We start from the raw sequence: 18,090 nt of genomic DNA, 5'->3' as shown, positions 1-18,090 counted from the left end.
TAAGGTATTCTGGTCTACCATGGAAAGAGTCATCATTAACCACCACTGTAACTACAATTTTAAAAACATCTTTTTATGTTTAACTGCATCCTTTAACTACTGAGTTCCTAGAGTATCATAAATTATTTTAATTTCCCACTCCCTGGTAAAGAAATTCTTATATGAATGGAATTCTCTGGTTTCTCTGACATAGACTCCTCCCATTTTTTCCTTTTTGGCTCGCTGAAAGAAATGTTTCACATCTACTCAAAAGAAGTATAATCTCTATTTCTGCACAGGAAGTTGTAAGATTTAAAGAAATTACAGATAGATGCTAAAAAATTCTTGGTATTTTCAATTTACAGAATATTCAAGAAGATTTAATAGGTCTTTAGAATTTTCACAAAACTTTTATTCTGTCCATTTCTTTCTTTATTGGACTGAAAAAAAACTCTGTTTTATTAAGACTTTTAATTTCAAAGCTCATCTATTCTTACCTATAATGCAATGAAAAACTCAGTGGACTCCTAAAATGCAATTCAAGCAACAGTTGCTGAAGATTCATGAGTTCTAACACAAAGACAAATGGCTAAGGCAGTTTGTGGTAAGAACCTGACAACTAATCAAACACCTGTTTGCAGACTAGACTTTAGAGACAGGCAAGATAATTTTCTTATTTAAACTGCACAGGTTCAGCTTTACTCTGCACAATCCATATCTTAGACAGCCGTCAATTACAATAATATTGTGGAACTGTCTCTAAAATTTCTAGCTCACACAACTATGTTGATACTTTTACATATCTGATTTTCTGCCCAATAATAAAGTTCCATGGCAATTTAAACTCTGCCAGGGCTGCCATGTGCTCACCCTCCCAGCCATCTACTATCTCTTGCCCACATCAGTGCTGGTGGATCTTGGATGCATGGGACTGGAGGGAATCCAATTCAGGGAGCCTGGACAGAAATTAATTGTATCCTGCAGGGTTAATTTGCATCCAGTCAGCTCCCTGATATGCAGTTTCCATGGTTTTGTATTGCTTGACAAATACACATCAGGGCAGCACATGTCAAAAGGATATTTTATTTAAAAACTGCTCCTCTAGTTTGTCACAAAATGTAGAAACCAACACATATTTAGAACCAGAACAGAATTGTTATTGCCTGAAATAAAAGGGTACATATGATATTATATTTGGGTTCTCTGTCTGCAGCCTTCACTTGCCTATTTATATTTATGGATTTTTAAGAAGGGATAAATTTTATTATATACAGAAACACTGCTGCAAACATTAGTAGCTCTAGTGTTATTATTGGACCTTTTCTATAACACAGATCTGCTGTGTCACTTTCCAAAACTAGAAACAAGCACAGCAAAACCATTTGTTAACTTATCATCCAGAATACATGCTCTCTCATTCTAAGCATAAAAAAATCTCAGCATTCTCTTTATAGCCTATAACTTCTTCCTAAACTTTCAGATGATGAATGACACAGAAAATTTTATACATTGTTAGGGCATCTTAAGCTTCCAAGCAGATTTATGTATTATTGGTTCATACAAGAGATTGACAAAACCTACTTTAAAATTATTTAGCTGCTGTAGTCCAAGACTGCCAAGTAACACCATTTTTCCTTTTTCCCCCCCATTTTCTCATTTGCAGACCTTGCTCTATTCAACAATATTTTTGATATATTCATATGAATAATTTCTCATGCAAATCCAAGCAAACTGAATTAATGATTCTAGAACATTGGTTTTTTTCCTCTAGAGATATTTTATTCTTATACAATCAGACCTTTGTTTGTTCTGCTTCCAAAGAGAAGAAGAATAAGCAAGGTCCCACAACATCTTCATCCAATCTGAGGTGGCACTGCTGCATCTCAGACTTCCTGTCCCTCAGTGTGCAATGTTAACATCTTCCTGTGAAACGTGGCTCCAACACCTGAGGCATGTGTACTTCGAGTTAACCTGCTCCTAGGATTTCCCTGGAGTGTTTATCTCTGTCCCTGAACTTAGTTCTTCAAAAAAATCTTTTGTGTCCCCTATACAACCAAGTTAGAGATATGACATCCACCTATTCTGTTGTAGACATGGAAGAAACCAATCTCCTCCATTTATGTAGCAGCCTGCCACTAGTCTGCCCTTTGTAGAGCCCTGTGATTCCTCTTTTAGACTTATATACAATAATTTTTATGTTTTTCCTGGTTCATTTGACTTAGGAGAGTGTTTCTGACCAGTAGAAATCAAGTTTATAATTTTCAAACCATAATTTTTATACTTAAAGACACGTTAATAAAATTTCTCCTGTCTTTTGTGGTATATTTTCTGTTCTCTATCTACAAAATGACTGAATATGTGACTGTGTTACTGCTCTGGCAAAGAATAATCCATTTTTAGTTTCATGTATGATTCAACTAGACAGTTGTGTAGATTGTTTTGAAAAGTAAGCCTTCAGAATTTTAGAAGTCTTACAGAATTTATCTCTTCTTTATACAACCAGTCAAGTTATTCTTCTTACAAAGACAATACTACAGGGAAGAAAAATAATGCTAAGGTGTTAAACTGTGAAAATCAAGGAAAATAATTTATAGAAACTACTTCACCTTGAAAACATATTTACCAGATTAACTGTTAAATGAACACCGTAGAGCAGTTCTGATGAAGACAAGTGGCAAGGGATGAAGACAAGTAACCTGAAGTTACTGAATTAAATGTTTATGCCATTCATATAAAAGGACATCTAACAAAGGAAGTACAAGACAGAAATCTAAGTTCAGTAGAGGTTTCATAGGTATGACAATATACACATTGTGCTTTTTGGTCAAGAAAGAATACTGTTTGTTTTTGTCTTAAATTCACACCTGAATAAAAATTGCAAATCCAAAAGGTACATTAGATATGTCACCCATGTGATATTGATGGATTGCTCAGGGAAAAAATGGCAAACTGGGGATCCAAACTAATTTCCTGATTCAGCTACTCACACTTTAAAACCAAATTCTGGCAAACTATGTTAGTGCCAAAGAGTTTCCCAATAATTTCACTTTGATGCTTCTGCAAGCTGTACCCAGACAACACACCTTCCTGTTGCTTTAACAAAAATCATTACAGTGGAAGAAAAAATGCCTTATCTCTTGCACTAATTTTCTGTCCATGTACTCTTCTGCTTTTCTACGGCTGCCTTTCAGTGGAGCCAGCTTGCTGATTTAACTAAATAAATGGAGTTTCAGCTGTCTGTAAAACTATGGCCTCACCAACCATACAGCCTTCTCTTTAGGAGATGTCAGTGAACTCTGCTCTAGACTCAGAGGGACAGGCACACTCATTCTTTAAATACCTTTTCTGCAGAACCAGTAATACTGTGATACCCTTCCTCTCCCTCAGCTACTATATCACTCTTCTTCACCATCAAAGACAGGCACACATTACAGCAAAACCACAAGGCACTAATGTACATGAAGAGCTAATTCAATCAGCTAATTCAATCAGCACAGAGGTGTATCTTCTCTGTGCTTCATGAAGCAGCTCACACTACTACTGATGCGTGTGCCTAGTGGGTCAAGGAGATACACACAAACTCATTTACACCTGCTCAGAAGGATGGAACTGTCTGTAGGATACTCACACAGGGTCTTCAACATTGGTGGAATTCATTTACTTATGCCTGTCACAATAACAGTGCACTACTTAGTGAAATATATTTCTATTGTGACTTCTTGTTCTCAGTGATACTAAAATGCAGATTTCTTAGGTTCTTAAATTAAATCTTTTACCCACTGCCATCTAAAAGACAAAGTCACAATTTTTTAGCTAAGAGATCACCCTTTGACTTTTTGAAAAGTATACTTTATCGCCTGGAAAGTCATGTACAGACATTTTTAGTTTTAAAAAAAAGATCACCAGCTGGCATCACTCGGAAGAGGAAGTCCTTTCCCAAGCTTGCCAAGGAGGACAAACAGATGTCAAGAGAAAAAGCTTATTTGTGAGTCAAGTGTGTGGAAAACATCAGCAAAACTATCTATCAGGATTCTGCATGTGAATATTGATGTATGGCAAAGGCCCAGAAAAAGTAAATGCAAAAAGCTGGTAAGGGACATTTCACTACTAACGTTTAGACAAAACCAAGAGAAAAGACAGTAATTCAAGTAAAATCCGTGTTTGTCTCAAATGATTACTAGGAAGGCTGTAGCAGTCTTTAGTAAAGTAACAACTAAAAGTAGGATTAACAAACAATGCATCTTCTTTCAGTGCAACAAAATCCTGTCGTTCCTTTTCTTTGAAGCGTTAACTACTTTGTAGTCACTGGATTAGAAGATTTGAGTGCTTGCATGCTTTCCAGACATGCTGAGCCTAATGACAACTTCCTTTATAGAGCAACAGCCTCACAATGAATAAACAAACTTAAATAGCAAACCATTCTTTGCACGGAGAACATAGTGACAGATGCTATAAATTAGAGGGAATACTGTAAAGTAGCATTTCTTCCTTCTGAGCAACTACACAAGGCAACAGTGAACATCTATAGAAAGAACTATTTTTGAAAAAATGAAAAAAGTTTGCTTAATATTTTTTCATCTGCAATGCTAAAAAATAAATACAAAGAGACCTTTAAAATAAATTCTCTCAATCAGAATTATGATTAAAAGCTTGAGATCCTGACTGCTTCTAAAATATATTTTTATTGAATCTAAAATGTGAAATTAAGACTCTGAGAATAAGCTATGAAAAGAAATCCACAAGTCTTCTATACAGAAGATTCTCACAGCTATCAAACAAAACCCAGTATTTCTTACCATTCTTTCCTTTTACTCTTCCTTCTCACTGGTTGGTGGACTAAGACTGTCAGTTTCCTAATTAGTGGTCAAATATATTTCCATGCCAATGCCTGAAAGCTATTCACACCCTAGACAAAGTGCAGTGAGTTTAGAAATAAGATCAGCTTTTCTGCAAACAACTGCAAACTCAGTAAACAGGATTCATTTGCCTTGTCTCTCATCTCCTTTTCTTCCAGCATCTTGCATTTATGTGCTGTTTACAGCAACAAAGAGATTAAGGGGGAAAGTGCAATTCCACTACAAATGCTTCATTTAATCGAGACACTCAAGAGGAAAAAAAAATTAGTGCCAACTCTTGACTCAAAGATAAACTTCATCACTAAACAAACAACTTAATTAATGCTAGAAAAGTTTGATTATGATTTGACCTAAAAATAGTTAATGTGATCAATATAATTTATTAAAAGCTATCTGCAAAGTCCTCGTACTCAAAGATGTACTGACTTTTTCAGATTATTTGTGTACAGTTTCCAGAGCTGAATCTCTTGCATTAAAGTCAGGATGGAGCTATAGCTAAATCTTATGCAACTTTCAAGATTTAAGTATTTTACAACTTTTTGTAATTCAGCATTTAAAGGCATTCAGAAGTAATCCATACTTGTATTAATTTCTCCATAAACATTGTAAAAAAGTTTGAAATTAGAGAGTTTTTTTTCCTTTATGAAGTTAGGTAGAAGTTTACAAACTTCAGGGCTTTCAAAATCATAGGCATGAGTTACCATTATGTTTTTATTCCTCGACATTCTATTGACAGAGTTTTGGTCTTTATTTTTTTGTTTGGTTGGGGTTTTTTTAACGCTGCATTCTCCATATTTCTCAAGTCACATAAGCATTAATTTCCAGTTTATTAAATGTCTTTTTCTATTTAATGGCAAGGGGGCAAAGTCTGTAAGCGGGGTCCATTGTGCATCACCATTTTCAACGTTGCCTCTCACCTGGCCATATTCTATAAGTGAACGCTGAAAAGGCTGAAATAACATTTTTAAAAATAAACCTTTAAATGAAATGTAGATTAACAAATATTCAGTTTACCATTAAGCAAATCTAATTAAACAGAAGAATACCCCTCAACAATAGAAGTACACAAGAATTTATTGCTGTGATTATGGGCTCTCAGCCACTGTGCTGCTTATTCAGAGAAGAAAATGGAGTCTCAGACTTCATGCCTATCGAGTAGAGTGAATCCACACTTTCTACAGGTGGTTGAGACGATTATCACAAGTATGCTTATGAGGTAGTGCTAAAAAAAAATATAAACCCTAAATACACTTTTAATGGTAAGTTATGATTTTATACTGCCTCCGAGAAGGTTGAAGCCTGGCGTGTCTCCTGAGAGCATCTACAAGCACATGGGGTGGTACATTGTCCACAACAGAGGACGGAGGTACACTGCCACACTCCCAGCGCCGTTCCAGCCCGTTTTCCCAACGCCAGCCGCTCCATCCACCCGTGGGCAGCCCTGGCCAGAGGTTCCCAGGAGCCCGCACCCCTCCACCGTCCGGGAAACCGTGGGAAGGCAGAGAGAGTCTGTCCGTGGCAGATGCACCGGTGACGGTGTTCACGGGCAGCAGCGGGAGGCAAGAGAAGGAAGGAAGAAAGCAAAGAAGTTCACGGGACACTTGCGCACAGCTCTTTGCCGCCGCATTCGGAAAACAGAGCGAGCTGCTCAGGGTGAAGGGGAAAAAGCGGGGACGGGGACAGACAATCCGGCATCTCCTCTCGGAGGACTCCCGCCATCCTCCCTGCGGCCCCGGGGGACCCCCGGAGCCCGGGACCCCGCAGGAGGGGCAGAGCAGCGGGGCAGCTTCTTCAAAGAGAGCAATAAAGGCTCTAGGAAAAATAAAGGCGACGGGAACTGACCCCAAATCCGCGAGCTGTAACATGCCCGCCTCCTGCTCTCGCCCCGGAAAGCTCCCAGACCTCTATCTTTCTGCTGACCCTCTCCCTTCATGGCAAGGCAACAAATGGCAAGACCTCGGTCCCCGGAGCTGAATAACAGGAAATATAGGCATCTGTCACCTCCCGGGGAGAGCTAAATGGATTACCGAAAGCAACAAAGGGAAGAAAAGCTCTTTCAAACGTGCAATTGATTAACAAGTCCCCTCTAATCTACAGCATCACTGTTTTTCCTTAAAGACATCATCGGTCTCCTCCATCACGTCGGTGCAATTAAGTTAAAGCCGGGAAAGGCGGGAGAGGAAGGCACTGCTCACCCGCCGAGCTCCCGCGCTGCCCGGCGAGGACAGACCGGGAAGGGTTACAAACCTGGCATGGAAATGGTGCAGCCTTGTCATCCGCTTGTTCCTGGGCAAAGACTCCCGGGAAGGACTTTGAGAGTAAAGTTTATCTGCTGCAGAGGGGGAGAGGGCAATTTTCCAGAGAATGGCTTCATGAAAGATCAAAGAGCTGGATCCGGCAGCTCTTACCTCAGCGGTGCATTTCACATCCCAGAGAAAACGAAAACGTTAAGCCTCCCCTTTCCTGCTCTGAAGCACCACACAACTTAGGCGCAAGTGGAGGAGGGGAAAATTTAAAAAAAAATAAAAATTAAAAAAAAATATCATGCGGCTTCTTTTACAGGAACTGTCTTACACCATCGTGGCTCTCCAACCCCACACGTTCCCTTAAAGGCCTCTAAATCACGGCGCTACCCTCGGAGATGCCGCGCAAACTGGCATCTATTCAGCAGCCGCACGGCTGCTGCCACGGCGCAAGGTCAGATGTTAATAGGGACAGTTTATTCAGCCCTAAAAACAATCGCGGAGCTCACTGAACCGCGCGTCCTAGAGTTTCCTGAGCCCAGAGTCTGACCTCCTCAGTCCCTGAGGGTCGGCCAGGTACTCAGAGAAAATGGGACCCTCTAAAGCCCAAACACACACAGAAAGAAACCCCGCCGAGCCTCCATGAGCTGCAAGAACGGCGGCTGCCCCCTCGCCCACTCAACTTTAATCCCCTCCTGGTTCCCGCTGAGATTCTGGCAACACTCAACGTCCCAAATAATAACGCATTATTATAACCATTCCGAGGAGGGGGCTGGAGGGCGGGCAGAGAGAAGGAGGAAGCTCCGCTCATTGCTATCCACGCTCGGCAAAAACAAAACCCCGAACTTTTCCTTTGTTTTCTCCTTCTTTCTCCCTCCACCCTGCCTCCTCCCCCCCCCGCCCAGTAGCTACCAACCAGCCTCGGAACGCTGAGCCGGCCGAAAAGAGACACGAAGCCCTTGCTGCCCGAGTGGGGCAGGGGCGCGGGGATGTGCTCAGGGTAAAAATTGTAGCTGCCCTCGCCTCCTGCCAACCCCCGCCCCCTCGTAAAGAACATAACATCAGGTTTCCATTGTGCCAAGAAGAACAGAGGAAAAAAAAAAAGAAAAAAGGGGGAAAAAAAAAGAAAAAAGAAAAGGATGGCGGAAAGAAAGCGAGAGAGGAAGACAATAAAGTAAAAGAAAGAGGGGGGGAAATAAAAGAAAAGAAAAAAGGTAGGAAAGGAAGGAAAAGTAGCTAACATGAATCACCACCTGGGGATGCTGGCGGGTCCGCCCGTCCCGAATGGATACGCGCAATCCCCCTAGGAACAGGAGCAACTTTCCCTGCCTCCCCTCTCCCCATACACCCCTCTACTCGAAGAGCAGAAGCATCCTCCCCTGCAGCCAGGAGTCCGCTCCTTACCTGCGGCGCGGAGGCGAAGGAGCGCGGCGGCCGCCAGCAGGAGCAGGAGGCGGCGCGCCGGGCCCCGCCGTGCCGCGGGGTCCATGCTGCCGCCCGGCGCAGATCCCGCCCGGCGCAGATCCCGCGCGGAGCCGCGGACCGAGAACGCTCCGGAGGCACCGCCGCAAACTCGTCCCGGGCTCCGCTGGCCCTGCGCTCCCGCTAACGGACCGGCCCCGACTGGGGGCGGGGGAAGCTGCGCTCCTTTCCCCTCCTCCTCCTCCTCCTCCTCCTCCTCCTCCGCCTCCTCCTTGCCCAGCATCCGAACGTCACCCGGGGCTCGGCGCAGGGAGGGGAGAGGCCGGGGGGCGGACGGGACGGGGACCGTCCCTTGGCTCCGGCACCCTCTGCCGGGGGCAGCCTCCGGCCCCGGCCCCAGCCGAGCCCGCGCGTACTTTTACACCTTTCCCTCCGCGCTCCACGATCACCCGGAGCCAGCAGGAGCTGGGCCCCCTCTGAAAGGCGAGTCCTGCTCCCAGAAGCCTCAGGAGCCTGCAACCTTCCTCACAAAAATCCCTATTAAAACAAAAAGGAGCAGGCGAAGGGCACGTCGGCCAAAACCGCTACGGCTTTTCTCCTTCGCCTTCTTCCTCCTCGCTGCACAACTGAAGAGTTTTTGCACCCCTACAGCGTTAAAAACAGTAGATTGAACACAGTTTCTCCTGCCCCCAAAGCGCCCAGGAGCGTCAGCCCCGCCGCACGTACTCCGAGAGGCAAAAACCAGCGCGGCTGGGATCTTCTTTGTGCTCTACCGCTTTTCTCATGATGGGGTATCAAAAGTAGAGTTTTCGGGGGGGGGGGGGGGGGCGGGGGGTGAAGAAGGAGGGAAGGAGTTGTCCTGATTTGCGTTTGCAGTTCAAAGAAATCAGTATTCCAAGATAATGCAGAGCTGTCAACAGGCTTCTTTTAACTGCCCCATATAAGTTCCAAGGATACAGTTCAGCCAATTAATTGCTGTGGTTTTAAAGTTATCATTTAACAGCATATTTAATTAGACGTCTTCTCCACAAATACATTTCTATTGTTTTAGATTTAATTTCTAAAGATCTGATGCTGAGTAATACTGAATGCCTTTAAACATTACCTACATGTTTCACGTTTCCAAATCAAGCTCTAAAGTCACAATAATTTCAGTGAAAATAATTTTCCATTACATTTACTTTGAAATGCAAACTAAGGCTAACTTTACAACATATTGTTTCTTTCTCCTTTTGCACCCTGCTTTTCTCTCAAGTTTTCAGTTCCATCTTGAAAATTTTTCTGGCACCTAAGAATGACAAAGGGAGGTCCTGATCCCTCTTTGGCAGGAATGTAGGACTGATTGATTCAGCCCCTTGCCATCAAAACAACAACATATTTTAAAATCCCTTTCATAAACTTATGAAACCTAAGGGAAAAGTAGTGATAATGCTTTTTATAAACTCCATTCCTTGGATTATAGGCTACTCCAGACTTTGCGTCTTTGATAGTTAGGAACATGCTCCTAACTTCCAGACCATGTATATTCAAATCAGTTTATATTCCTTCTCTCTTGTGCCACTACTACCCTTCCCACTTCCCCTTTCTGTGACATAAAATGACTGAATCATGCCTCAACTTTTATGTTGTTGCACTAAAAAAACCTAAATCTTTTAATTTCCTTTGAAACGATCAGTTATATGTTCCCTGATCACCCTAATCTGTTTTCTTGCGACACTGAATAGCCCCTTATTCCTCCAAAATTTTGGGAGTCTGATGATGACTGACTTGAGGTCGACACAGTGCTGGAGAAGTTTTCTCTACTAGAGCAATTTTAATTTCCTTTCTGTGGTAAAAAGACTGGTGCATACCAGTGGTTTACAGCCCTTGCCAGTTATAGGTATACTATGATGTGTTAGAAAATCTACTTCCTTCTTTCTTTATCATTTGCAGTGTATAACTAACAGCAGAGACCTGCATCAAAATTCTGGCCTCCCTAATCCACCTAAACCCCCCCACACACACCTTTTTTGGTAGCTCAATTCATGAAGATCAGTTCCTTCCGCACCTTCTTTTATTAAGAACACCTCTTAGCTCTGCATCAACAAAAAAATTTGGTTGCACATTAGCAAATAAAATCAGTGTGAAGAAGTATCCCCGAGAAACTAAAACAGAGACAGTGCTATGACTTTTTAAAAAGTTTAGATGGTTAAAAACTGCAACAATTACCTGCTTAAAGTGTTACAAGTTCAAAATCTATGTTCTTCTGAAATTTATGGTAGTACAGATGTGTTACTTGCCTTCCAACCTTAACAGGAAATAAAAATGTCTGTATAAATTTGTCTACATTTTGCATAACCATCCCAATATATAATATTTTGGTTTTCTTTCTCTTATGCTCTCAAAGAGCTCACAAAATAACTAGGATACAGATCCACTTTTTGCATTTGGGAATAAATTAGCATTTGATAGAAACTGGTTGTGAATATTTTTTATGACTTGGGAGGGGAAACTGGTTGTTTCATGAAGCTTAAATGACTAGGCCAAGTTAGCTATTGAGAATTTAAGTCACTTTCAGTCCCACAGATTATTTTGTCACTAATCACAGAAACTGTTATTCATATTTCACATTGCAAGTAAAGTCATTACAGTGAAGAAACCACAGCACTTATTCTCTCTCTGTATTGTAGAAAAACATGTACAGCAAAGACACATGGAACAACTGCACATTCTGAGCTGGTTCCCCCAGTTCACATAAGCCATTAGAGAGTTCACATGTGTTGTGCAGCATATGGTCTCAAACTGTTTTGTCACTAGCTGAGAAAAAAAAAAAGCTGTGCATGTATTTGTTTGCATGACCATATGGTATGTGCCTGATAGAAGCAGTTAAGAGCAATGGGGAAAGCTGGAATTCAGTATGACTTTCTTTAGGAATCCCTGACAGAGTTTGGGTGGATTCCCTCTGCCATTTTTGTCTACTTTCATAATAAATATAACAAATGTGACTTGAAAGAAAGTGTAAGATTAAATGTAGTTCCAACCTGAAGGTCTCAGTGTGTCTGTAATCATCCTGCAAGCTTAGATAAGCTTTAACTGGTACACTATCTTTAGAAAAAAAATTTATTCCCCACCTGATCCTTTTATTCTTGTGATGAAGGCAATCCAGAAAACATTACCTACATGATTCACATTTTCAGGATCAACTCTTGGGCCTAGCTCTCCAGTATTAAAATACATCTCTGTTGACCAAAAATGAAAAAAGGATTTGGGCATAAAACATAGGATTCAGACACTAAAGTCCAAATTTGCAATGCAAAAATGCACCTGTTTAGTCTTGAACATTCATTCTTAGCCGAATCCTGTTAGGTGTCAACATTCCTTGTGTGATCAGTTACACATGTTCAGAACTGCCCCAGCCACAGCAACTGAACAATCACCTGCACAGAGGTCCAGAAACTTTCCTGCTTCAACGCTTGAGATTCTTGACAAACTGTGCCTGATTCTAACCACACATACAATTTTAGCCACTGTCTTCTGAAGAACATATTTTGGAAGAAAACTGAGGTGATTGTTCTCAGTGTTACGTATTGGACCAGCAAATACCAACCTAACCCATGGAGAGCTGGGCCCTTAACCTTTGTCGAGATCTAAGTCCTCAGAGAATGATTGGTCACAATACACTGTCCAGAAGAGTGGGACACATTCTACTCCACTTACTGGAGCTCTGCCATTGTATGCAAACAAACTGGAGAGTTTGGGCTGGAAATGGGAAGGCATGAGGGAAAGCCCAGCTGAATTGCTCAGACACTGAGCATAGTGTATTTGATGCATTTGTGATTCGAGCATAGTGAATTTGATGAGACTTGGTTGCCTGATAAATGTTACAGTTAGTGAAACAAAAAGAAAATATTTTGGAGCAGCTATTCAAATAAAGAACTGCATGTTTACAGTCTACCTGCCTATTTCTGTGGTTTGTTGTTTTGTTGGGTTTTTTTTAATGAACCAAACCATGTAAATATTAAAATAAAACACAATTTAAAAACACTCATTAGAAAATCTTTTCCTACCAGAAAAAAAAAAAAATCAGGTTTTGATCCACACTTTTAGACCACTGTTTCTTATGCTTAAACTATATATGATTTTGAGAGATCTCTGTGTGTGTGTGTGTACTGAAATAGTGACAATAAGTATTTTGAAGGAGTTATTTACCTCCAGAAGGTAAAACCCATTTCTACCAGGAGAAAGGTATTTCACCCATTTCTCAGGAGCTGTGTCCTTGCTTTTGTTTCTAGGTCAATGTACACAAACTTGTAGTACTGCTACAGGAGCCAACCCACCAGAATAAGCAAATCTGCAAACATTCATACCATCAACACTGCTATTAAAAGAAGATCACCAAGGATATTTCTCATGCCTAGAACCACAGGAAACAATAAACAAAGTGTTTCATTTGATTCATAAGTTAGGATGCAGACAACACTCCCAAAACCAGAGTCAGTTGCCCTAACTTGTAAAATCACACTCACCCAATGGTTTGAGCATCCTGCAGCCATCTTCAGACTGATGTACCCTCAAACATCTCTTGTCATAAAAACTGAAAAGGGGAAAAAGCTGCATCTCCCTTCTGTATCCGTTATTCCGACACGTGAAACAATCACAAAATGACTTATTGAAGATAAAGATCTGTATAGGGACTGGGGCTTAGGTTTTCTCTATATAAATTAAACAAGAACATGAGTATCTGATTTAATTTAATTCAGGACTCAAATGCTCCTTGAAATTGTTATGATTACAGCAAAGGGTGATCTTGGCATTTAGTCTCATGCCCAAAAAAATAAAATAGAGGTTCTTTTATCATGCAGTTTTCATTATCATCCTGTTGGTTGTACTGAATTACTTATGTATATTTATTTCAGAGGTTTATGTCAGCCATCCCATGTCATTAGCATGCTACAGTGTTGTAAATAGCATAATTAATAGATATAATAGAATAATTTAAATTGTAGCTATTTAACTTATATAAACTCCAAGGCAAGTTCTGGCTGTCAGATTGGAGCACAACCGTCAGATATTTGACTGACTGTAAAGTAAAAAAAAAGGCTGTCTATTCATCTTTGACACCCTAAGTTACTTCCGGAGTTCATAAAGAACTATTATGTACCACCCAAGCTCACAGTACTGGGATAAAGTGCTAAGTGCTGCAGTTTAAAAGGCAAGAGCAAAAATACATCATTATGTCAGTGAGACAGACACAACCATGTCAGTGGATCCTACACCAAAGATTCCTACACTCTGCAGGGTAAAAATACTGTTCAATTTAAAAATGTATCAGATTTTTGCAAGTCATTACAAAGCCATATATTATTTCATTTTGAAAGATCATCTAGATGTGAAGGTGTCAAACAAACCTGAACTGAACCAAGAATTTAAGTCAGCATCCAAAGGGTACTGACTATGGAGAATGTTCATTTGAGAGCCTGATGTGCCCATCGGTTTATAAAAGACAGTTATGTGGGAAGTTGGGAGAGATAAAATAATAAAATATGAGTTGTTTTTTTTTTTTTTTAAATTAAGTTTGGTCTGGGTTTGAGGGCATTTTGTTGCTTGATTTTTGGGGTTTTTTGGGGTTTTTTTGTGGTGGTGTTGTTGTTGTTATTGTTTTGTTTTTTAAAGGTAGCCTTATCTAGGAAACAGGCAGTCTTCAGGATTGGAACATGGAGATTCAGGTCCACAGACAGATGGATATACTTGAGAAAGAATCAGAAGCAGTCAGCACAACTTATTTTTTCTTATTATAGACATGAAGTTTCTTGCAACTCCTCTGATTTTGGAGTCCCAGAAAACCCCCAGATAGACAACAGTCTAGCAGAGGCAAGCTAAACACACTACAATCCTGCAGAAGGGATCAGCCATGTGGTAAAACAAAAACCTTCCCTCTTCTCCCCCAGACTTGGGGGTACATATTGCATGCACACATAAGGGAGCATGAGCAGCCACAGAAAGAACTTTAGAGACAGCACACAAACAATGGGAACCGAATGCAGCCACAATCCCTTCTGTGCTGCTGTGTTCTGGGCACAGAGCAGGTGAGTGCTGCTAGCTCTCAGTACACATTCCCCAGGCTTTTCCCTTTGGCCTGCAATCCTGACAAAGACACTCTGCCACATTTTTCCCTTCTGTTACCTACTGTATGAACTCCAAAACATGTGGAAAGAACATTCAGGATATTGATGAATGTTAAAATATTTGGGAAACCATAAGCTAATAATGTATTCTACAGCATTCACAGAACATTATGCCTAAAGAATAGGAACCTGAGAGAGTGACTTGAGCTCAAATAGATTTACAAGTCTGAATAAAACTGCTTCACATACACACACAACTAGTTAACAATATAGACAAAAAAGACTTTGCTCTGAAGTACACTAAAGCATGTGTGATTATATTGGACTGCACTTTTAAAGTATTTTAAAGACAACTTTCCTCCTCAGAGAGATTGGCAAAGCCAATCACCTGGAACAAAAACAAAAATTGTGTTTCCAGCTCCTACATTAATCTTTGAGGTTCACTTCTATTAAAAGCAGTATAGTGCTAACAAGTAAAATAATTTTAAAATAAACTTTTTCATTATACCCAGTTGCAAGTTTGAATTGTGTCTTAATTGTCTCTCAAATCAGTTTGATTTTTAGTGTTACTACCTTCTATATAGTATTTTTTCCTTCTTTTTTGTCTTTTATGTGCACCAGTCCCATAAATATATAAGACTTTATAAGAAAAAAAATCCACCAAAACAAACCAGTGAGGTATTTCTGTTTACTTAAAGAGGCTCTCTACCTCTTCTCATTCCTTTAACTGGCATTGGAGCAATCTGAATGGTTAGTTGCTAAACAACTGCAAAAAGGAGCTTGTTTCTTTTCTGGTCCTCTTTTAGAACTGCTTTAGAACTTCCTTGATGTGAATTTTTAATATCTAATTGTTCCATCTTTTCTGTGTAAAAGCAGAGAAACTTTATCTAAGTATATTTTTCCTTCATGATCTTATCATCATCCCTTTTACATTCTGTATCTTTCATTCACAAAAGAGACACAACAGGACTGGAGACAAGTAATAGTTAGAAAAATTATTCGTGTTTTGTCTTACATTTAATTACAAACTCAGTCTGACCTACCAAGGGAGACAGGCAATTGCCTCAACTAAGGGCAGATTAGATATCTCTCCTGTGTGCAAAGGTCTTATCTCCATGCACAAGAGGCAGAGGAAAAGGGATTTCAGACAGTAAGTTTTTTCACTTTTTATTAGGGAATCAATATTTTTGTAGTTGGTCTGCTCCTTTGATGACACTATGTTCTGTTTCACTTCAGGACTTGTGAGAATACATTTTGGGGTCCGAGTCCCATCTATGAAACTGAATTTCTGCCTAATCTGAGGCTCTGCTTACAGGGATCGATGCGCCTCATCTGGCATCAGTCAACATCCCCACTTTAAGCAAACAGGCAAGGATGGATTATTAGTTCCATCACTACTGTTGTCCCCAACAGCTGTAATTTGACCAGATCAAGCAGGAGAGAAAACTTGCTTTGGTGTCTATATTGTTCATCAATTCCTATATCATAAATTTTGATAGAGGCTTATCTTACTTGCCCCACATCAGTAGCTGTCCTACAAAAGTGTCTATCTGCCTTATCAGAAAGCCTCTCAAATGAACACTTCTTAATATCTTTATTTCCCAAGCAACCATAGAAGCAGCAGCCAACTTCTTGCAACAAATCTGTAATTATATTAAATAGCACAGTTAAATTAGACTCAGATGCTCTGAGCCATTGCATAGACTTGATGGCATTTCTGAGACACCACTGTAATTTTTGTGGAGAAGAGTTCATCTAAGAGTCCCCAGCATGTGCCAGTCTGCCTTGTGCAACAGCTAACATTAGGCAATGACGGCCCAGTGAAAATTAGACCCTGTGCACCACTGTCCTGTGTCAGGTTCTCAGCAACTACCAAGCAGTGTGGGAATCAACACCCCTAAGAAAAATACCAAGAGGAGAAACAGGACAGCACATTTCCAACTCTGAACTGAAGCCCTCTGAGAATGTCAAAGATAAATGTGAAGAATCTGAACAGCACATTTTCTGTTGCCTGCAAGTTGTGCATAATGGGAAAAGCAAAAGACAATGGAGGGTAATATTAGTTCTCTGTGTGGTTTGTTCTGAAGTACTTGGTATTTAATAGCAGCTAAATCAGGCAAGAAGGCGTAGACTGATTTGGCAGAAAGTTTGCTCTAATATGTTTGCTCTAACATAAAACATATGAACGTGATCTATTTAACCTTTGCATTTCTACCCTTGCACAGCTTTTAATTCAACAGGAAGTAGGGAAAGACAGCATATATATATACACGTACTTTTGAAAGGATAGGAAAGGAAGTGGAAGATTTTGTTCTTTTGTGACTTACAGGGCTGCTCATACTGAAAAGAACCTCAGTGGAGCAGAGGGCTTCTGAGGCACACATGGCAATAGAAATAAAAACAACTAAATAAATAATCGGGTGGAAGGAATAATGGGAAATAACGTTTTCCACTGTAAAATGTGTGTATGTGTGTGTGATACTGAGGCTTCAGTGTTTTTTAGCAAAACTTGAGCCAGTGGAGATGAGTATGAAATTGACAGCTTTCCTTGGATATTAACCTTATTGAGGAATTTTCTGTGTGAGCAAGAGCTAAGTTCCTAGAACACACAGACCAATACTGGGTATTTTGTTAAAGATGTACCAGAGACATGGTCTTATACTGATGTGTGTATTATTGAAATAAAAACTCTTACAATACTTTCTAATGCAACTAACCACCAGTACCCTAAACCAAATTTTTTCCCTTTTTGTTTAAATTCTTTGGAAATAATGCCAGCATTAGTAATGCATTAAGGAGAAGATAACTTAAAACAGAGTTCTGCATATATTTGTTCTACAACCAGTGTCTGTTTACATTTGGAATTTTATAAAATTCTTTTATTGTATTCCCAGGCAATAACATTCCCACAAAAAAAATTTAGCTGGAACACAAATATTTTCTTCATCTACAGTATGACTGAGTTATTGCTACTCTTGGAAATTTAACTTTTTTTGCTTACTTTTAGTTACAAATTCAATATTTTAAATGAAACAAAAGAAGCAACTGGTGTTAAGAATTCTAGAGCAAGGCCTAATCAAAGAACTCCTTCTTTAGCATTGATATTAGCCCAGGAACCGTGATGTTTAAGGCTTTAAAGTTAGCCTTCCTATTACCTACAATAAACTCCACTGAGTTTATTTTGTTTATTTAGTGATATATAAGGGGGAGGTGACTTCTGGTATGACTTGAACCCTACAACTTTTTCCGTTTTCATCGGCATTTGTGGGAATCACATACATGCATCAGTGTTAAGATAAACTCTAAAATAAACTCTAATCTCTAAATAAGAAGGTATATTTAAAGAGAGATTTCTATCAGTGAATTTTACATGACTATGATTTTGATTTCATCCACACTCAGCAGGGGTGCCCGTTATTCAAACCATGTGGTATCTGCTTGGTATGCAGGGCATAAATACTGCTGCTGTCAGCATTTGCTTTAAAA

At 40.1% G+C, this 18,090-nt stretch overlaps 1 protein-coding gene across 1 annotated transcript in view; it reads right to left on the bottom strand.

Moving 5' to 3' along the window:
• ROR2 (receptor tyrosine kinase like orphan receptor 2) overlaps nucleotides 1–8,861 on the bottom strand; it is a 142,114-nt gene extending 133,253 nt beyond the window's left edge. Inside the window, exon 1 of the mRNA XM_030257960.4 lies at nucleotides 8,483–8,861. Coding sequence (XP_030113820.4) covers nucleotides 8,483–8,783 — 301 coding nt within the window. The 5' untranslated portion in view covers nucleotides 8,784–8,861. The remainder of the gene's footprint in view (nucleotides 1–8,482) is intronic.
• Nucleotides 8,862–18,090: the final 9,229 nt, after the last annotated feature.

The sequence above is a fragment of the Taeniopygia guttata genome, chromosome Z (genome assembly GCF_048771995.1).
Source record: "Taeniopygia guttata chromosome Z, bTaeGut7.mat, whole genome shotgun sequence".
NCBI classification, from domain to species: domain Eukaryota; kingdom Metazoa; phylum Chordata; class Aves; order Passeriformes; family Estrildidae; genus Taeniopygia; species Taeniopygia guttata.
This window is presented reverse-complemented; position numbering and strand designations above follow the sequence as displayed.